Source organism: Tachyglossus aculeatus, chromosome 3 (genome assembly GCF_015852505.1).
Source record: "Tachyglossus aculeatus isolate mTacAcu1 chromosome 3, mTacAcu1.pri, whole genome shotgun sequence".
NCBI lineage: Eukaryota > Metazoa > Chordata > Mammalia > Monotremata > Tachyglossidae > Tachyglossus > Tachyglossus aculeatus.
In genome coordinates, this window is record NC_052068.1 from 16,273,910 (window position 1) to 16,293,017 (window position 19,108).

Genomic DNA, 19,108 nt, shown 5'->3' on the forward strand with positions numbered 1-19,108 from the left:
TTTTTGGAATTAGCAATGCTTTGTTCTCAAGTGACCTAAAGAAATACTAGTTGCCTGGCTGACTTCCAGACTGCTGTCAGTCTGCTGGTAATGGAAAGGGGGATTACCCCATTCCAGATGGTGGGAATTTCACAAGCCGTAGCAATAGCTTCCACAAAATGTAGGATCTAGGAAAAGCTCCGTACTGGCTGCAGTAGTTACTGCAGCTTTGGAAGTTACCGTGGCTGTGGCAGACCCTTGGATTCAAAGCCACAAGGAGGCCCAAATTCTGTTCTTCTGGCCTCAGTACATTGTTGGTCTTGTCTTATGCTGCTGAGTTGTGTCCAACCCATAGCAGTGCCATAGCCACATCTCTCCCTGAATGCCTCACTTCCACCTGCAAACGTTCAGGCAGGATATCCATAGAGTTTTCTTGGTAGAAATATGGAAGTGATTTACCATCGTCTCTTTCCACGCAGTAAACCTGACTCTCTCCCATGCCGCTGCTGCCCAGCACAGGTGAGTTTTGACTTGTAGCAGATTGCCTGCCACTTGCTAGCCACTGGCCAAACTAGGAATGCAATGGGGATCCCTCTCCTTGACTCTCCCTTTGGGAGTCGTGACTGATAGAGTACTGGAAACTCTCCAGGTACAACCCTGAGAGGTGAGAGGGTACATTGTTAATCAGGCAGGTTGTCTGACATCAGGGTATCATCATCATCAATCGTATTTACTGAGCGCTTACTGTGTGCAGAGCACTGTACTAAGCGCTTGGGAAGTACAAGTTGGCAACATATAGAGACAGTCCCTACCCAACAGTGGGCTCACAGTCTAAAAGGGCTCACAGTCTAAAAGATTATTGAGGGTATTGATAATTCATTCATTCATTCATTCATTCAGTCATATATATTGAGCACTTACTGTGTGCAGAGCACTGTACTAAGCGCTTGGGAAGTACAAGTTGGCAACATATAGAGATGGTCCCTACTCAACAGTGGGCTCACAGTCTAGAAGGGGGAGACAGAGAACAAAACAAAACATATTAACAAAACAAAATAAATAGAATAAATATGTACAAATAAAATAGAGTAATAAATACATACAAACATATATACCTATATACAGGTGCTGTGGGGAGGGGAAGGAGGTAAGGTGGGGGATGGAGAGGGGGAGGAGGGGGAGAGGAAGGAGGGGGTTCAGTCTGGGAAGGCCTCCTTCCCAGACTGTGGTATTGGTATTCTCATTCTCTTATTATGTGCTAAGCACTGGGTTAGATACAGAATGAAGGGATGAAATAGAGTACTGGAAACTCTCCAGGTGCGACCTGAGAGGACTCAGAAAATTACTGCTTTTATAAAAAAGTATTTATTCATTCAATTGTATTTCTTGAGCACTTGTGTGCAGAGCAATGTACTAAGGACTTGGGAGAGTACAATATAATAATATGACAGACACAACATTCCCTACCCAAGATGAGCTTACAGTCTAGAAGGGGAGAGAGACATTAATATAAATGAATTACAGATGTGTACACAAGTGCTGTGGGACTGCTGGGGGCGATGAATAAAGGGAGCAAATCGGGGCGATGCAGAAGGGAGTGGGAGAAGAGGAAAGGAGAGCTTAGACAGGGAAGGCCTCTTGGAGGAGATATGCTTTCAGTAAAGTTTTGAAGAAAGGAGAGTAATTGTCTGGCAGATTTGAGGAGGGAGGGTGTCCTAAGCCAGAGTCAGTACATGGCCAGGGGTGGGTAGTGAGATAGACAAGACAGAGGAACAGTGAGCATTTCAGGCCTTTTTTTATGCTGTTTTCATGCTTGTATTTTGTTACTGTTCTATCTGTGTTTGTCTCCAGCCCCCTTTCCTCTTACATATGAGCCCCCTGAAGGCAATGGAATTTGTCTAATTCTCACTTGTGTATTCTTTCCTAGAGTATATTCCAATGCTTGGCACATAGTAAACTCTTTTATTGCTACTTTGTTTTTAGCCATGCCCTTGCTTTCATTCATTCAAGTCAGTCAGTCATATTTATTGAGCACTTACTGTGTGCAGAGCACTGTACTAAGCTCTTGGGAAGTACAAATGGGCAACATATAGCAATGGTCCCTACCCAACAATGGGCTTACAGTCTAGAAGGGAGAGACAGACAAAACAAAAATAAATAAAACAAGTAGACAGGTGTCAATACCAACAGAATAAATAGGTTGATTGCTATATATACACCATTAATAAAATAGAGTAATAAATATGTACAAATATACTGAAGTGCTGTGGTGAAGGGAAGGGGGAAGGGCAGAGGGAGGGAGGGGAAAGATGGGAAGAGGAGGAGGAGAGGAAAAAGGGGAGGCTCAGTCTGGGGCTCAGTCTTGCTTTACTATCCTAATCGCCAGAAACCGGTAAACACAAGCATTTAGTACAGTGCTCTGCACACAGTAAGCGCTCAATAAATATGATTGAATGAATGAACATATTGAACCCTAATCTTTTTAGCCTTTGCCAAGAAAACTCTATGGATACACATACCAGAACAACTTTATGACGGAAGATGGGATGTTCTGAAGAGGCTGTGTTCATGGAGTCGTTGTGTTTCAGGAACGATTTGACAGCATTTGAAGAAGAAATTTTGTAGCAATGCTATTTTCTAAAGCTCTAAGCAGATTTTTTTTTTAAATACTTCAAAGGACCTGTGTTCTGTCCCCAGCTTGTCTGCTGCATGATCTTGGGCAAGTCACTTAGCTTTTCTGTGCCCCCCCTTCTAGACTGTGAGCCCACTGTTCGGTAAAGACTGTCTCTATATGTTGCCAACTTGTACTTCCCAAGAGCTTAGTACAGTGCTCTGCACACAGTAAGTGCTCAATAAATACGATTGAATGAATGAATGATTGAATGAACTTTCTCGCCTGCAAAATGAGGACTCAATAACCATTCTCCCTCCTGCTTATATTGTGAGCCCCATGTAGGGCCTGATTTTCTTGTATTTACCCAGTGTATATTGCAGTTCTTGGCACATAGTATGTGCTTAACAAATATCATAGAAATGCCACCACTTCCATCTTTTAATTCATTTCCCTGGTGGTACTGAAAAGATTACTTCACTGAAGAGGCCAACTTTTAACCAGGAGATTTAATGCACCTCCTATGACTTCTCCCTGATTCTCTTTGTCTTTAATAAATGAAATCCCCTTCTCAGTTCTCCAAATTTGGTCTCGCTATCAGACCCTCTTGTCATAGGACAGTGTTGTTGTGAAAGATGTTAGTTGCATGCAAGTTATTGTGAAAGGGGGTAAGTCCAACATGAGCGAAAGGAGATTTTTTTTACACAAGGAGACAGAACGCTTTGGATGTCAAATGCATAAACCAGCTTTACAAACAGGAACTTACCTGAGGATGATCATCATGATATAGTCCTGGAAGCAGCCGAATCATGACACAAACCACACCGGGTTGCGAAATGACTTCCTTGACTTCATCCATCCTGCAACAACAGGAGAAGTCAGAAAGTTAGCCATGAACCCAACCCATAATCCAACAGCATCTATGGGCATATTCTCATTCTCTGCTGCTTACTTTATATGTAATGCATATTAATGTCTGTCTCGCCCACTAAATTGTAAGCTCCTAGATGGCAGGGATTGTATTTGCCAATGCTATTGCATTCCTCTCCAACTCCTTGAGCAGTTGTCTACACTCGCTGCCTCAATTTCCTCTCCACTACCCCCTGCAATCTGGCAACCCTTCTCATTCTACAGAAACAACTTTTCTCCAAGAGCTTAGTGCAGTGCTCTGCACGTAGTATGAGCTCAAACAATCCCATTGATCGATTGATTAGGGACTGGAGTGGGAAGTTGTGCATTGATTCCGGTGCATTGGGACCGACTTCTACTTCCCAAGCGCTTAGTACAGTGCTCTGCACACAGTAAGTGCTCAATAAATACGATTGATTGATTGATTGATTCTAAATCAGAAATTGAATAAATATTTCATAACTTCTTACAAATATTAATTACGTTTGAAACACCTTATAAACAATATTTCCATCTCCTCCAACAAGCCTTTCCCAAATAATTTCCATCTCCTGAGTCTCAATAACCAAACAACTGATTTTTATCAATCAATACCGCAATAGTCATTAGAAAAAAAAAAAGAATGATAGCATTTATTAAGCACTTGCTACGCGGGAGGCACTGTATTAAGCTCTGGGGTGGATACAAGTAAATTGGGCTCACAGTCCCTGTCCCTTATGGGGCTCACAGTCTCAATCTCCATTTTGCAGATGAAGAAACTGAGGCACAGAGATGTGAAGTGACTTGCCCAAGGTCACATGGAAGACAAGTGGCAGAGGTAGGATTAAAACTCATAACCTTCTGACTCCGAGGCCCATGCTCTGTCCACTATGCTACGCTGCTTCTAAGATAGTAGATAGTAGATAGTAGACACAAGCCCTACCTCTGAGGAGCTTATAATCAAGCAAAAGAGACATACACCAAAATAATTTACAGTTGGGAAGGAGAAGGAACATCAAACTCATCAATATCTCTACTTCTGCACAATCTCTTACCTCACCAACTCTGAAATTCCACTCTCCCACCACAACCTCCTGACCTTCCTTCTCTCCTACCCACCTTCTCCCCACAAATCTGTCCTATTGCCCCTGGTACCTAGACCTCTCTGATCTTTTAACTCCATCCAATTTTATGAAGTCACCATGTCACATCTGATGTCCGTACCCAACCTACTTTCTCGTGATCCACAGATCTATACCCTCAATGCTATCCTCTCAGTTGAACTCAATTTCTTCATTCCCCAGTCACTCCACTGATCTCACAGTGATCTCACACCACCAACCTACAGCCCTGGATCTCCTGCGAGTTATGCTTCCTCAACTCCTGGGCATGAGCCATAGAGTGCTGTTGGCCGAAATATAGACATTCACCTGATCTTGTCCATCTCAAATTCATCCTCATCTCCACTTGACAACAATACTTTTCCATCCTTATTGACTCCTGTGCTCATTGCCCATGACAGTTGTTTCAAACTCTTATCTCCTCAAACCCCCATCCCTCCTTGCCCCTTTATCCTCTTGCCCCTAATGACCTGGACACATACCTTATGGAGACAATGGAAAATGTGGATTTAATTTTAGATTGTGAGTCCTATGTAGGACATGGGCCGTGCCCAACCTGATTATCTGATTCCCCTCATTACTGGGGAAGCAGCGTGGCTCAGTGGAAATAATAATAATAATAATAATAATGGCATTTGTTAAGCGCTTATTATGTGCAGAGCACTGTTCTAAGCTCTGGGGGGGAATACAAGGTGATCAAGTTGTCCTATGTGGGGCTCACAGTCTTAGTCCCCATTTTACAGATGAGGTAACTGCGGCACAGAGAAGTTAAGTGACTTGCCCAAGGTCACACAGCAGACATGTGGCGGAATTGGAGTTCGAACCCATGACCTCTGACTCCAAAGCCCATGCTTTTTTCCATTCAGCCACACAGCTTCTCTAAGAGCACGGGCTTTGGAATCAGAAGTCATCGGTTCAAATCCCAGCTCTGCCACTTGTCAGCAGTGTGACTTTGGGCAAGTCACTTAACTTCTCTGTGCCTCAGTTACCTCATCTGTAAAATGGGGACTAAGACTGTGAGCCCCACATAGGACAACTTGATCACCTTGTAAACTCCCCAGTGCTTAGACCAGTGCTTTGCACAAAGTAAGCGCTTAATAAATGCCATTATTATTATTATTATTATCTTGTATCTACTCAGAGCTGAATACTGTGCCCAGCACATAGTAAACGCTGAACACATACCATGAAAAAGGTAAATAGAAAAGTGGACCTCTGGCAATCATGTGTTATATACACTTTCTCTGCACTTGTACATACATGGGTAATATTTGTAAATTTTTGAACGTCCATCTCACCCATTAGAGTGAAAGCTCCTTGGGAGCAGGGGAGATGTCTTTTCCAAGCACTTAGCACCCAGGGAACTCTCAAAAGTACAGCTACTACTACTACTACCGCCACCATCATTACTGCTCAATGTTGAAGCAAGCCACATTGTCAAATGGTGGCATAACAGTGATCCATGCAGGCACACTGCCTCTTCTGCCACCTGGCCCTGGGTCATCCACTCAGCTGCAGAACACTCATCTTGTGTTCAATGAGGAGAACAGAAACCGAGACGCCCGAATTACCATTCTAAATCACACTTTTTAGAGTATCCTTTAACACTGATAAAAAACTTTCCCAGGGAGCACCAGCTGGAGAGAAAGCAGAAGATAAAACTCACCAGCAAGAGAGCAACCCTCAGATTTTTCCCCCCATGTTCCACTGACTTGGTTTATTCTTCTATTTAGAACAGAAGACAAAGGGCCTTGGGGAGGCTCCACAAACACCCAAATGAAGCTTAAGGGCCATTAGCACAGTTAATCTACAGAAAGGCAGCTGGAGCAGCCATTCTGTAGCAGTGGGGAAAGCTGTTCTCAGTGAGCTTAATCTAAACTACAAAGTTTTGTAGCAAAACAGCCTCTCTAAGAGAACACGAGGAGAAAGGAGCCTGCCTTAAGACTTAGAAGGTGTAGGCATCAACAGAAATGACACGTGAACCAAGGGACAGTTTCTCTGAGCCCAGCCCAGCTTCCTAATGATGAACTGTAATCCTTCCACTGCCTCTCTCCCAGGAGTGCAGAGCTGTCTTCTGCAGAATGCTGACAGAACGAATGACAAACTATCTGCTCCATAGAAGGCAGAGATGCAAAAGTCTATTAAAAAAGGCTCATCTGAGGGGAGTGTACAAGAAAGACAGGACTTTTGGTAGTCAAGTTTTCCTGTATTTCCTCTTCTCCCAATCCCTTCCCTGTCACCCTTGCATTTGGATATAAACCCTTTTTTTCACTCCACCCTCAGCCCCACAGTACTTTGGTATATATGTGTAATTTATTTATATTTATATCTCTTTCCCTCTCTAGACTGTAAGTTCCTTGTAGGCGGGGAATATGCCTACCAACTCTGTTGTATTGTTCAGAAGCAGCCGGGAAAGAGACAGCAGCAGTGGATAGAACACGGGCCTGGGACTCAGAACGTCATCGGTTCTAATCCTAGCTCAGTCCCTTGTGTGCTGCGTGACCTTGGGCAAATCTCTGTGCCTCAGTTACCTCATCTGTAAAACGGAGATTGAGACTGTGAGCCCCATGTGGGAAAAGAAACTGGATCCAACTGATTTGCTTGTATCCACCCCAACTCTTAATACAGTGGCTAGTACACAGTAAGAGCTTAAATGCCATAATTCTTATTATTACTCTCCCATGTGCTGAGTACAGTGCTCTGTAAACAGTAAATGTTCAGTAAATATCATTGATTGATTGATGAATGTGAAGGTCCTAACCCTCATTTAAGTGGTAGGAGGGTCTGAAGGGAGTGGGGAGAAAAGGGTCAGACTATAACTAGTGTTGGGAAGCAGCGTGGTGTAGTGGAAAGAGCATAAGTTTGGGAGTCAGAGGACCTGGGTTCTAATCCCAGTTCTGGCCACTTGCTTGCTATGTGAGCTTGGGCAAGTCATTTAACTTTTCTGTAACTCAATTTACTCAAATGTAAAATGGGGATTCAACACCTGTCCTCTCTATTTAAATTGTGAGCCCCACTGGGACAGGGACTGTCTATCTGATTAACCTGTCTCTACTCCAGGTCCCAGAACAGCACTTGATAGGTAGTATGTGTTCAAATATAATCATTGTTATCATCTTGTATCTATTCCAGTGCTTACAGTGCTTGGCAGAGAGTAAGGGTTTAACCAATTCCTCAATTATTTTAACAGGAGAGCAGAACTGGAAAGGATATTGCATACTGGGATGGATCATTTCAAGAAGAAAAATCTTTGCTTTTATGAGCTGTGCTTGAGAAACAGTCTTGCTTTGTGCAATGACATTATCAGCCCCAATATCCCATATCCCCAGAACTGTGAGTTTTATTAAGCGAGTGTTAAGCAAGTACATATAAAGGCTGAGCATTTAGAATAGAAAGCTTTGGATAAGGCTGTAAGAATATAAGAAATGCCATTACTGGGACTGGGAAACTTCCAGTCCTGCGTTCTGTCTCCACCATGGTCACGGGAGGCCTCGAGGAATTGTACAGTAATCTGGAAGAAGTGGGCCTACGGGACTCCCAGTATAAGAGGGAGGGAAAACTGGTATTTTATTCCCATTTTACAGATGAGGAAATGGAAGCCCATAGAGCTTAAGTGACTTGCCCCAGGTCACACAGCAGGCAAGTGGTGAACCTAGTAGAGAAGCAGCGTGGCTCAGTGGAAAGAGCCTGGGTTTAGGAGTCAGAGGTCATGGGTTCTAATCCTGGCTCCGCCACTTGTCAGCTGTGTGACTTTGGGCAAGTCACTTAACTTCTCTGAGCCTCAGTTCCCTCATCTGTAAAATGGGGCTGAAGACTGCGAGCCCCACGTGAAACAACCTGAACACCTTGTAACCTCCCCAGCACTTAGAACAGTGCTTTGCACATACTAAGTGTTTAATAAATGTCATTATTATTAACCTGGGTCTCCTGATTCTCCATCCCATGCCCTTGCATTGGACTACAGCTTCCAATGATTCATAGAATTTAACCCCAAAATAGTAGCATGGATTCTGGAAGATCCTGCCATCTATGCTTCTCCAACATGGAAAGGGGCCAATCACTATCCATTCCATTCCTTTACTTCTTGTCTTTTTACACCCCTGTCCCCCCCACAGGCTGGATTCCAGCCTGTACCTCCCTAACCTGGGGTCAGTCGTATATATTGAGCGCTTACTGTATGCAGAGCACTGTACTAAGTGCTTGGGAGAGTCCAATTCAACAGTGGACACCTTCTCTGCCCACAAGGAACGTCCAGCCCACATCTCTGCCCTCCAAACCGGGGTCCAGCCCTCCCCTCCCTTCCCTGAGCCCAGGATCTGCCCCACGCACTCTCCTCACTGCAGTGAGCCTGTTATTGTGTAGGGACCGTCTCTATATGTTGCCAAATTGTACTTTCCAAGCACTTAGTACAGTGCTCTGCACACAGTACACACTCAATAAATACGATTGAATGAATGAATGAAACCCACAACAGAACAAAGCATTTAGGACAGTGCTAAGTGCTCAATGCTTTGACTGCTCTGCACACATTCAGCACTCAATAAGTACCATTGATTGATTAAAAGACAATTAAGAGATTTTGAATTTCCAAAATGGCTCTTTGGTAGATTCAAAGTCACATTAAGCAGAATCAGAAAAAAGGCAAAAATGATGACTCACTGAATTCATTCATTCAATCGTATTTATTGAGCACTTACTGTGTGCAGAGCACTGCGCTAAGCGCTTGGGAAGTACAAGTTGGCAACATATAGAGTCGGTCCCTACCCAACAGCGGGCTCACAGTCTAGAATCAATCAGTGCTATTTATTGAGTGCTTACTGTGTACATGGCACTATACTGAGTGGCTGGGAGAAAAAATACAATGAAGTTGTTCAACACTTTCCCTATCTGTAACAAGTTAGGAATGTGCAACATTCCCTTCTCAGCGCTGCTGAGAAGTGGTGTGGCCTAATGGATAGAGCATGGGAGTCAAGACTCTGGGTTTTGATCACGGTTCCTCTACTTGCCTGCTGGATGACCTTGAACAAGTCACTTAACTTCTCCATGTCTCAGTTCCCTCATCTGCATAATGGGGATTAAGACTGTCAGTCCCCCATGGGACATGGACTGTGTCCAACCTGATTAACTACCATCTTCTCCAGCGTTTAGTACAGTGCCTAGCACATAGTACGCACTTAAATATTATTTCATAACAAGCGATGTTATGAAAAGAACGAGAAGCTTTGTTAAATTATCACATTGTTTACCTACTGGATATAGAGAAAGGTAGTTTCACAAAATGGCCAGCTCTAACCACCTCCCCCCCAACACACCCCCAGAATGCCTCCATTGGCAAACATTCTTCCCTTGTGTGACCACTGACTGATTCCCAAATCAGGGAATTTTGGGTGCTTTGATGGAGGAGGCGCCGCCGTCATGACGCCTGCGCCTCAGGCCCCCGCGCCTCAGGCCCCGACACCACCAGCAGCACCCGCACCCAGGCCCCAGGTTAGGAGACATTATTACCCTGTTTACTTATTTAGTTTATTTGTACATATTTATTCTAATTATTTTATTTGGTGAATGTTTCATTTTGTTGCCTGTCTCCCCCTGTGAGCCCGTTGTTGGGTAGGGACCATCTCTAGATGTTGCCAACTTGGACTTCCCAAGCGCTTAGTACAGTGCTCTGTACACAGTAAGCGCTCAATAAATATGATTGATTGATTGATTGATAATAAAAATCAAACTGAATTCCAAATTCCATTCCATTTTTTTCTTTAAGATGCTAGATTACCTTCCCCACAGTCATCAGAGATGTAGTTTCTGGCCCCTCTCACCCAATAGAAAGGCTCAAATCAATCATTCATATTTATTGAGCACCTACTGTGTGCAGAGCACTGTGCTAAATGATTGGGGGAGTACAGTATAATAGAGTTGGTAGAGACATTCCCGTTCCCTGCCTAGAGTGAGTTTACAGCCTATGGGGGGGATTCAGACATTAATATACATACATTATGGCTACATACCTAGGTATTGTAAGGCTAAATGTTTAAATGGTCATATAAAGTAAGCTAAAGGACTGAAATCACCTTTGGACTTCAGGCCCTTTTGTATGCTTCTGATAACAATTTGGTGTCATCGGACAATGATTACTCTACATGAAATTTCTGAAAGGGTCTTCAAGCCGGATTTATCACAAAAGAAATTTGAATGAAGCTCATGGTACTTCCATCGCGTCAGAACACTGAGAAGCAGTGTGACTTAGTTGCTAGAGCACAGTCCTGGCAGGTAGAAAGGCCTGGGTTCTAATCCTGCCTCTAAGACTTTTCTGCTCTGTGACCTCGGGTAAGTCACTTAACTTTTCTGTGCCTCAGTTACCTCATCTGTAAAGTGGAGATTAAGACTGTGAGCTCCATGAATGACAGAGTCTGTGTCCAACCCAATTATCTTTTTTCTACCCCAGTGCTTAGTATAGTGCCTGGCATTTGAGAGCAGGAATTTATTCTAATGGGATTAATTCATTTTAGATGAAAACTCCTAAATGGCAAGTTCAGAGTCTGGGTAATTAGCTTTGCCGGCCACCATATCTCACACCAAAGGCAACTCTCCTTATAAATTCATAATCCTTGGTGATGACAGGTCTCAAAAATCATTTAATGCAGCAAGCAAAGGAGGGAGCAATGTTCCCTTTTTTTATATAAACACTTAAAAATACCATTAAAAGCAAACAAACAAACAACCTTAAATACAGAAATAGGGTTCAGTTCAGCTGAAGAGAAAGAGGGGAAAGCTAAACCAGATGGAGTCAGAGGTCATGGGTTCAAATCCCAGCTCTGCCAATTGTCAGCTGTGTGACTTTGGGCAAGTCACTTAACTTCTCTGGGCCTCAGTTACCTCATCTGTAAAATGGGGATGAAGACTGTGAGCCCCACGTGGGACAACCTGATCACCTTGTAACCCCCCAGCGCTTAGAACAGTGTTTTGCACACAGTGAGCACTTAACAAATACCATCATTATTATTATTATCATATCTTAATGTCTCAAAACCTACACATGAAATTCAATGCACTCGAATGATTAAAATACCCAGCAGAGATCCTTAAATATACAGTTCTCAGTATGCAAACTCATAAATTAGCAAAGCTGCCAGGCGTGTTCTAACAAAGCAGGAAAAAGCAAATGCTATTTTCCTTCCTTGAATTTAAGAGGTTCCACCTGGTCTCATTGGCTCTTGTTCTAAGGAAATTCTGGGAAGTGGAATTCCCAGGCAGCAGGCACTGTAAGAAGGAGTTTCCCAGGTCACCTGCAGGAACTTGACTGCAGCTCTGCCTCCAATAGGTGCTTAAACATTTCCACAATTTGTCTCTGCTAGGAATGTCCAAGGAAAATTTAAACATGGACAGTTACACTGGCGATTACCTAATCTGCCACAGACATTTTATCAGGGTAGAGAAAAATAAGAAATTCTGGTTACAGAAAATAATTCCAACACCATGGTTTCTAACTGTCAAAAATTATGAATTCCTCAGATTGCCTACTTATATGAAAAATGGTGAACATTACTCCCTTCCATGCTGGCTGCATTAAATAATTTTCAAGACCTGTCATCACCAAAGGTTATGAATTTTTAAGGAGAGTTGCCTTTGGCATGGAATACGGTGGCAGGCAAAGCTAATTACCCAGAAATTGACATCTAGGAGTTTTCATCTAAAATGAATAAACTCCATTAGAATCCCACCAAAAGGAAATACAGACACAAATAATGGTGCAGTGAATTAAACCATTATAGGAAAACCCCAACCTTAAATACCAACAAATGCATGGATATATTATGGGAAGAATGAAATGCAACCAGAATTAGTTCAAGGTGGGTGTTGGGAAAAGTATTTGACCAGACATTTTTGCTTATTATTGAGCCAATTAATATACTCTTCCAAGAGTTTAATATAGTGAATTCAATAAATGCTTTTGGTTGATGGATTATTTTGCGGTAATGAGGTGGGGTTTTATAAGATTGTCCAACAAGAGAAGGGAAAACACATGGCAGGCAATGAGGGGAAATGAGCTAGAAGAAGCCTAGCCTAGTGGAAATAATAATAATAGTAATAATAATAATAGCATTTGTTAAGCACTTACTTTGTACCAAGCACAGTTCTTAGCCCTGGAAAGACCATGAGTCTGGGAGTCAGAGGTCATGGATTCTAATCCTGACTCTGCCACCTGCCTGCTATGTGACCTTGGGCAAGTCACTGAACTTCTCTGGGCCTCAGTTCCCTCATCTGTAAAATGAGGATTGAGACTTTGAGCCCCAGGTGAATCAGGGACTGTGTTCAACCTGATTGCCTTGTATCTACCCCAGCGCTTAGAACAGTGGTTGGCACATAGTAAGCCCTTAACAAATTCCATAATAATGGTATTCAACAGATTTAGAGGAGTTGGCAATGAGAGTGACTTGGTCATCAATCAATCCATCAATCAATCAATGTCAATCAATTTCTCTCCAGGAAACTTCCCTTTAGGTGCCAAATCCCCTCCCAGGTTCTGGTAAGACCACTTAATGATGTTATTTATTACTCATTTATTATGTGCCAACTTCTGTGATAAGCACAGGGGTTAGATACAAGATAATCACATCAGATAGAGAGCCCACACAGGGGTCAAACCGTCAGAGGGTGGGAGAACAGGCCATTTATCCCCATTTTACAGATGGAAAAAATAAGAGAGTCATGAGAAGCCCAGGGTTATGCTGAAGGCAAGTGTTGGAACATGGAGAAGATCCTCAGTCTTCTGACTCTCAAGTAATATTCTTTTCACTTGGGCGTGCTCTTCTCCCCAGTTATGGCAGTGATTACTGAAAACCTCCTGAATGTGGAGGTTTGAGAGTAAACCAGAATAGAATTAAAAAGCATATATGCTGTCCATAACATGATAAAGAGTCATTTCACTGTGGAGAAACAGTGCAGCCCGGTGGAAAGTGCACAGTGGGAGTTAAGGGACATGTGTTCTAATCCCAGTCCACCACCTGTCTGCTCTGTGGCCTTGGGCAAGTCAGGTCATGGGTTCTAATCCTGGCTCTTCCAATCATCAGCTGTGTGACTTTGGGCACATCACAACTTCTCTGTGCCTCAGTTACCTCATCTGTAAAATGGGGATTAAGACTGTGAGCCCCACATGGGACAACCTGATTGCCTCGTATCTACCCCATCGCTTAGAACAGTGCCTGGAACATAGTAAGCACTTAACAAAAACTGTCATTATTATTATTCTCTGGGCCTCAGTTACCTCATCTGTAAAATGGGGATTTAGACTGTGAGCTCAATGTGGGGCAGGGACTGTGTCCAACCCAATTTGTTTGTTCCACTCCAGCACTTATTACAGTGCCTGGCACATAGTAAGTGTTTTACAAATACCATTATTATTACTTAACTATTCCTTGCTTCAGTTTCCGCATCTATAAAATGAGGATTCAATACCTGTTCTTCCCCATTTGAGGTGAGCGTCACTTGGAACAGGGACTGCATTCCACCTGCTTATTTTGTATCTACCCCAGTGCTAAGTATAGTGCTTGGTACATAGTAAGTGCTTAATAAATACCATTCTTATTGTTATTGTTCATGGCATTCTGGTGGGGAATCCTTTACTTATCCTCATTCCTCACCCAATACAGCCCTGATCTTTCATTTCAGTCACCTCAAGCCAACCAACGCATTTGCCTTTTTATATTTTAAATACGATTGATTGTTATTTCATCCTACTTATAATTTCTGCATTGGAAACTAGATTGTCAGCTCCTTGCACTCTATTGTAACTATATTGTACTCTCCCAAGCACTTAGTACAGTGGTCTGCACAGAGCAAGGACTCAAAAGATACTGATTGATTGTTTGAAATAAGAGCCCAAAAAGCTAAGTAGAGAAAACATTCTTTAAATCAACTTTTAGTTTCAGCTGCCAAGGGTGAGAATGATGAAGGTAAGGTTGCAGTATTCTGGCCATGAGTTGAGAAAAATAATAAAAATAGTGGTATTTGTTAAGCATTTACTATGTCCCAGGCACTTTACTAAGTGCTGGGGTGGATACAAGATAATCAGGTTGGACACAATCCCTGTTCCCCACGGGGCTCATCATCTTAATCCCCATTTTACAGATGAGGTAACTGAGGCATAGAGAAATGAAGTGACTTGCCCAAGGTCACGCAACAGTCAAGTGGCAGAGCCATGAGTAGAATCCAGGTCCTTCTTACTCCCAAGCCTATGCTCTATCCACTAGGCACACCACTTCTGTGAGAAGCACATACAACAATATTTGGCTGTGGGGATGAGGAAATATTAGTAGTTGGGGAAGGAAGAAACAACAAAATTTGACCACAGATTATATTTGAGTAGCCAGAGATAACTCCAACTCTTTTCCCTAATGGGTAGGAAAATAAAATTAGCGTTCCAAATAGGGATAGGAAAATTGGGATAGAAACAGTTTTGGTGGACTACTAGCAGTCCAGACGACTAATTTTTTTACTGTTCTAATATTTCATTGACATAAAATCAATATATTTATTGAACACTTACTCTATGCAGACCACTGTACAGAATGCTTAGGAGAAGACAATAAAGTTAGTAGACATGATCCCTGCCCTTAAGCAATTTTCAATTTATAGAATAAAGAATTGAATACCTAGTTAGTTCAGGCCACTGCTGGACATAGGATGACTTGCTGCTGGATTTCTCAAAGTTTCCGCGTCCTTCTGATTGGCCTTGTAGATTCGACATCACTTCTATGACATCTGACTTTATCTCGGTTGAACAACTCCGCGGGCGAAGACACCCTTTGGCCATACTGTCGAGGTAGCTCAGAATCGTGAGGCAATTTCTCGCCCACAAAGGGAAAGTATCCGGGGAGGAAGAGGCGGCACTCAAAAACTCGGCTAAGGTCCTAGCTTTGGAGTTTGACCCCGGTAACGGTCTGGTTGATCTGTTCTCCTGGGTTGCAAAACAGCCCAGCAACCAGAGGTCATCAGCTAATTTCTCAAAGAGGTCATTCTTCCTGAAGAAGTCTCCGTTGATCGGGTCCTGGTGTAGGGCAGCCGTTATGCCACATAACGTGTAGAGGATGAGGTCCAAAGTCTGACTGGGAGCGGTCGTGGCCCAGATTTCGGAGGGGGGGTCCCGTAAAGCCCCTTCCATGTCAGAGAGGAGAGACAGGAGTCCATTGAATCCACGGGAGGTTCTGAAAGCTGAGCGGCCCTTGGGATTCTCCAGGATTCTATGAAGAGACTGCAATATTGGAAAGAGAAGACGTAATCAAGATTCATGTGGCTTATCAGCCGGCCAGTGTTTTGACTAATCTGCAAAATTATTACCATCCTGCCCCCCCACTTCTCTGGGACCATGGTAGCATGAGGTGGTAGACAGAGCAGGGTCCTAGGAATCAGGAGGTTAGGGGTTCTAATCCCGGCTCTGCCACTTGTCTGCTGTGTGACCTTGGGCAAGTCACTTTAGTTCTCTGTGCCTCAGTCACTTCATCTGTAAAATGAGGATTGAGACTGTGAGCCCCATGTGGGACAGGGACTGCGCCCAACCCAATTTGCTTGTATCCACCCCAGTGCTTAGTACAGTGCCTGGTACATAATAAGTGCTTAGCAAATACCATGATTATTATTATTATTATTGTTAGCTCTGGAAGCATGGTTTCCATTTCTAATTATCAATCAATCATATTTGTTTAGAACTTACTGTGTGCAGAGCACTGTGCAAGCATTGGGAGTGTAGAATGGAACAATATAGAAGAGTTTGTAGACATGTTCCATACCCATAGTGAACTTACTGTATAGCAATTTTTGTCCTTGACTTGATTTTCTTAGTCCATACCACCCTCCCTAGTTGGCTCAGTGCTCTGTGCTTGATGCCACGGCAAAGAACCATTTCTTTCTGAAGCATTAAAGGAACAGTCTCCCAATGGAAAACTGATAAAATGTAATCCAATCACCTTTCCCTGTTACTTGAATGGAAATTCAAGGGAGACTGCATGACCTAGTGGTTGATTGACTGAACAAGCAATAAATACTATCAACATTAAGGCCCCAGGATTGGGAAAGATATGGACTGACAACAAGAGAAGTTGCCCATTCTGCCTCAGTTGTAAACAGAAGGGTTGGTTTTAAAGAACATTATTTGCAACTTTCTGCATATGATTGTCTAACAAGGCTTCATCCTTTCTGTCTCAGGAGACTTTTCTATGGGCTTCAGCTCCTCCCTCCAGGTTCTGGAGATTTAGGACTCCTTCAGTCCCAACTTTAACGTTCAGTTCAAACGTGAAGCAAATCTACTAAACATACTGTATCGTGGTGCATTTCCAAACAGAATTTTAACCACAATTTCTCTTACTTTTTTTAAAGAAAAAATACGAGAAAAGAGAAAGCTGCATGCACCTCGTCCACTGGCAATGCTTGATTTATCAAATTCCAAAACCATTATCTAAAATGGGGGTAACATCATTAGAACTTCAGCTGTTCTATTGCTTCTTGGAATGGGGCTAATTTCATATCTACAGAGTCATGAAGTAAGGACCCCAAAATCCAATTACAAAGGTTTAATTTCAAATAATCTAAAGAGAAACATTTCTATCATAAAGAAAAAAAATAATATGGTACTTAGGGAAACAATTTGTCAGAAATGCAGGGGCCAGGGCAGGGACTCCATTACTGTCATTCAATTTTGCATGATAATGCATCAAAACGGGTGGGAAGTCTTGAGCAGGGAGTAAATTTAATAAGTTGAAGTCGAAGTAATCAGGATAGGTTTGACACATTTCAGGAAAGGTCAGTGTTAACCACATTTCCTCAGGATCTAACTTGGTTACAATTTAATCATCTGTGAGTTAGTATTCCTCCAGCTTGAATCCATAAAACTGATGTCTACTGTAAACAGCTAACTCAGTTAGGGCTAACAGAATTTATTTCACATTCCATTATTTGTTATTCCTCATAATTTTCCATGTGTCATGCTGGAAGACTGGAAGGGTAATCGAATTAAACTCAGAGTTTAACAGCTAAATATATATTAGCAAATCAATCTGAATTTGTGGGTAACACAATCACCATCCCAAAGGCTGTGGATAATAAATTCATTTGCTTACATTATGTCTTAACTCAGTTATCATTCGTCAGAATTAGATATGGAGGCTGCATTTGTTCCCCTATCATATGGGAAACACCACTAAATTTACAAAGGTCTGAAACAGGTGCTTTCTTGTGGGGAGACTCCTGACAGCTCCTCAAAGACTTGAAGATGATTCCCGGCCTCAAGGGGGTTGGGATGGTACCTGAAACCTTCATTTCTTTTCAGGAAACCCCGGACGCCAAACCAGAAACACCAGATGTCACTTTGTACAAGAGTTTAACATAGGCTATTTGGTTGTGACTCCGCAATAAAGCGTTTATTCCCAACACTGGGATTTTCCCAAAGAGTTGGTTTTTCTCCCTCTCTTCCCTCTTCTTTTTCTTCTTTTTCATCCTCTCCTTGTCTCTCTCTCTCCCCCCTGCTCCCTCTCTCTCTCAATACATATTGAGCAAGATATTCTCAGTGTCTCTGTCACTTACTCCTTGATAGTAAGTGAGGCAGTGAGGAAGACAGTCACTCTGTGAGACCACTGAAGGACCATTTAGTTCATGACTATGTTCCAACTGCTGCCGGATTGAGCTAAATTGTCCCGTGGTGGCCTGAAAGAGTTAAGGCACCTCCCTAAACACGTAACATTTCCAGGGAGTGTCTCAAACTGGGGATAATACAGACGATTATAATGTAGTGACTATCACTCCATCTAATAATTTTAAACACTATTTGTCATTTATGTTGTCTCTCCATGGCTGATATTGGGATGATATTAAATCTGTAAAACATCATAATGGCTTTATATGTGCTTTCAATCTTGATAGTCTATCATTGCTTTTATAATTATTATTTCCCAAGAGCCAACTTCCAACTAAGGTCTGCAAAGACTCGAGAGCTAACGGGAATCTGCCTTAATGTCCTCCTTTCAAATGTGCATACAGAATACTCTCCATATTTTTACCAAGTAAAACAAACCCCGATCCAACCCTTCCCCTTGTTGCAGCTCAGTCATCATTCAAACATAACTTTCAGAAGCGGATGTGAAACTCATAAATTCGGCCAATAAAAATGAAAATCTCAGAATGCCTGTTCCATACTCTGCCTGCTCATTGACTTGTTCAATTCTGAACTATAAGACCAGGGCAAGTGCTCATTCTCATTTCTGTGTTTGAAAAGAGGAGACTTGACAGTGTCTAAGAAACTATGTATAATGCATCGCATTCTCATTTTCCCATCACTTCCTCCTTTGAGTCTATCGATCAGGGGTATTTATCGAGAATTTCCTGTGGCAGGTCACCATACTAGGTGCTGGGAACGTGTTTGTCTATTGCTACATTGTATTCTCCCAAGTGTTTAGTACAGTGCTCTGCACATAGTAAACACTCAATAAATACAACTGAATGAATGAATGAATATGTCAAAATG

The 19,108-nt window shown here is 42.5% G+C and overlaps 1 protein-coding gene across 1 annotated transcript in view; it reads right to left on the bottom strand.

Moving 5' to 3' along the window:
• WDFY4 (WDFY family member 4) overlaps positions 1-19,108 on the bottom strand; it is a 442,717-nt gene that overhangs the window by 385,206 nt on the left and 38,403 nt on the right. Inside the window, exons 11-12 of the mRNA XM_038744298.1 lie at positions 15,249-15,847; positions 3,357-3,450 (exon numbers count right to left, since the gene is read on the bottom strand). Of these exons, the coding sequence (XP_038600226.1) occupies positions 3,357-3,450; positions 15,249-15,847 (693 nt within the window). The remainder of the gene's footprint in view (positions 1-3,356; positions 3,451-15,248; positions 15,848-19,108) is intronic.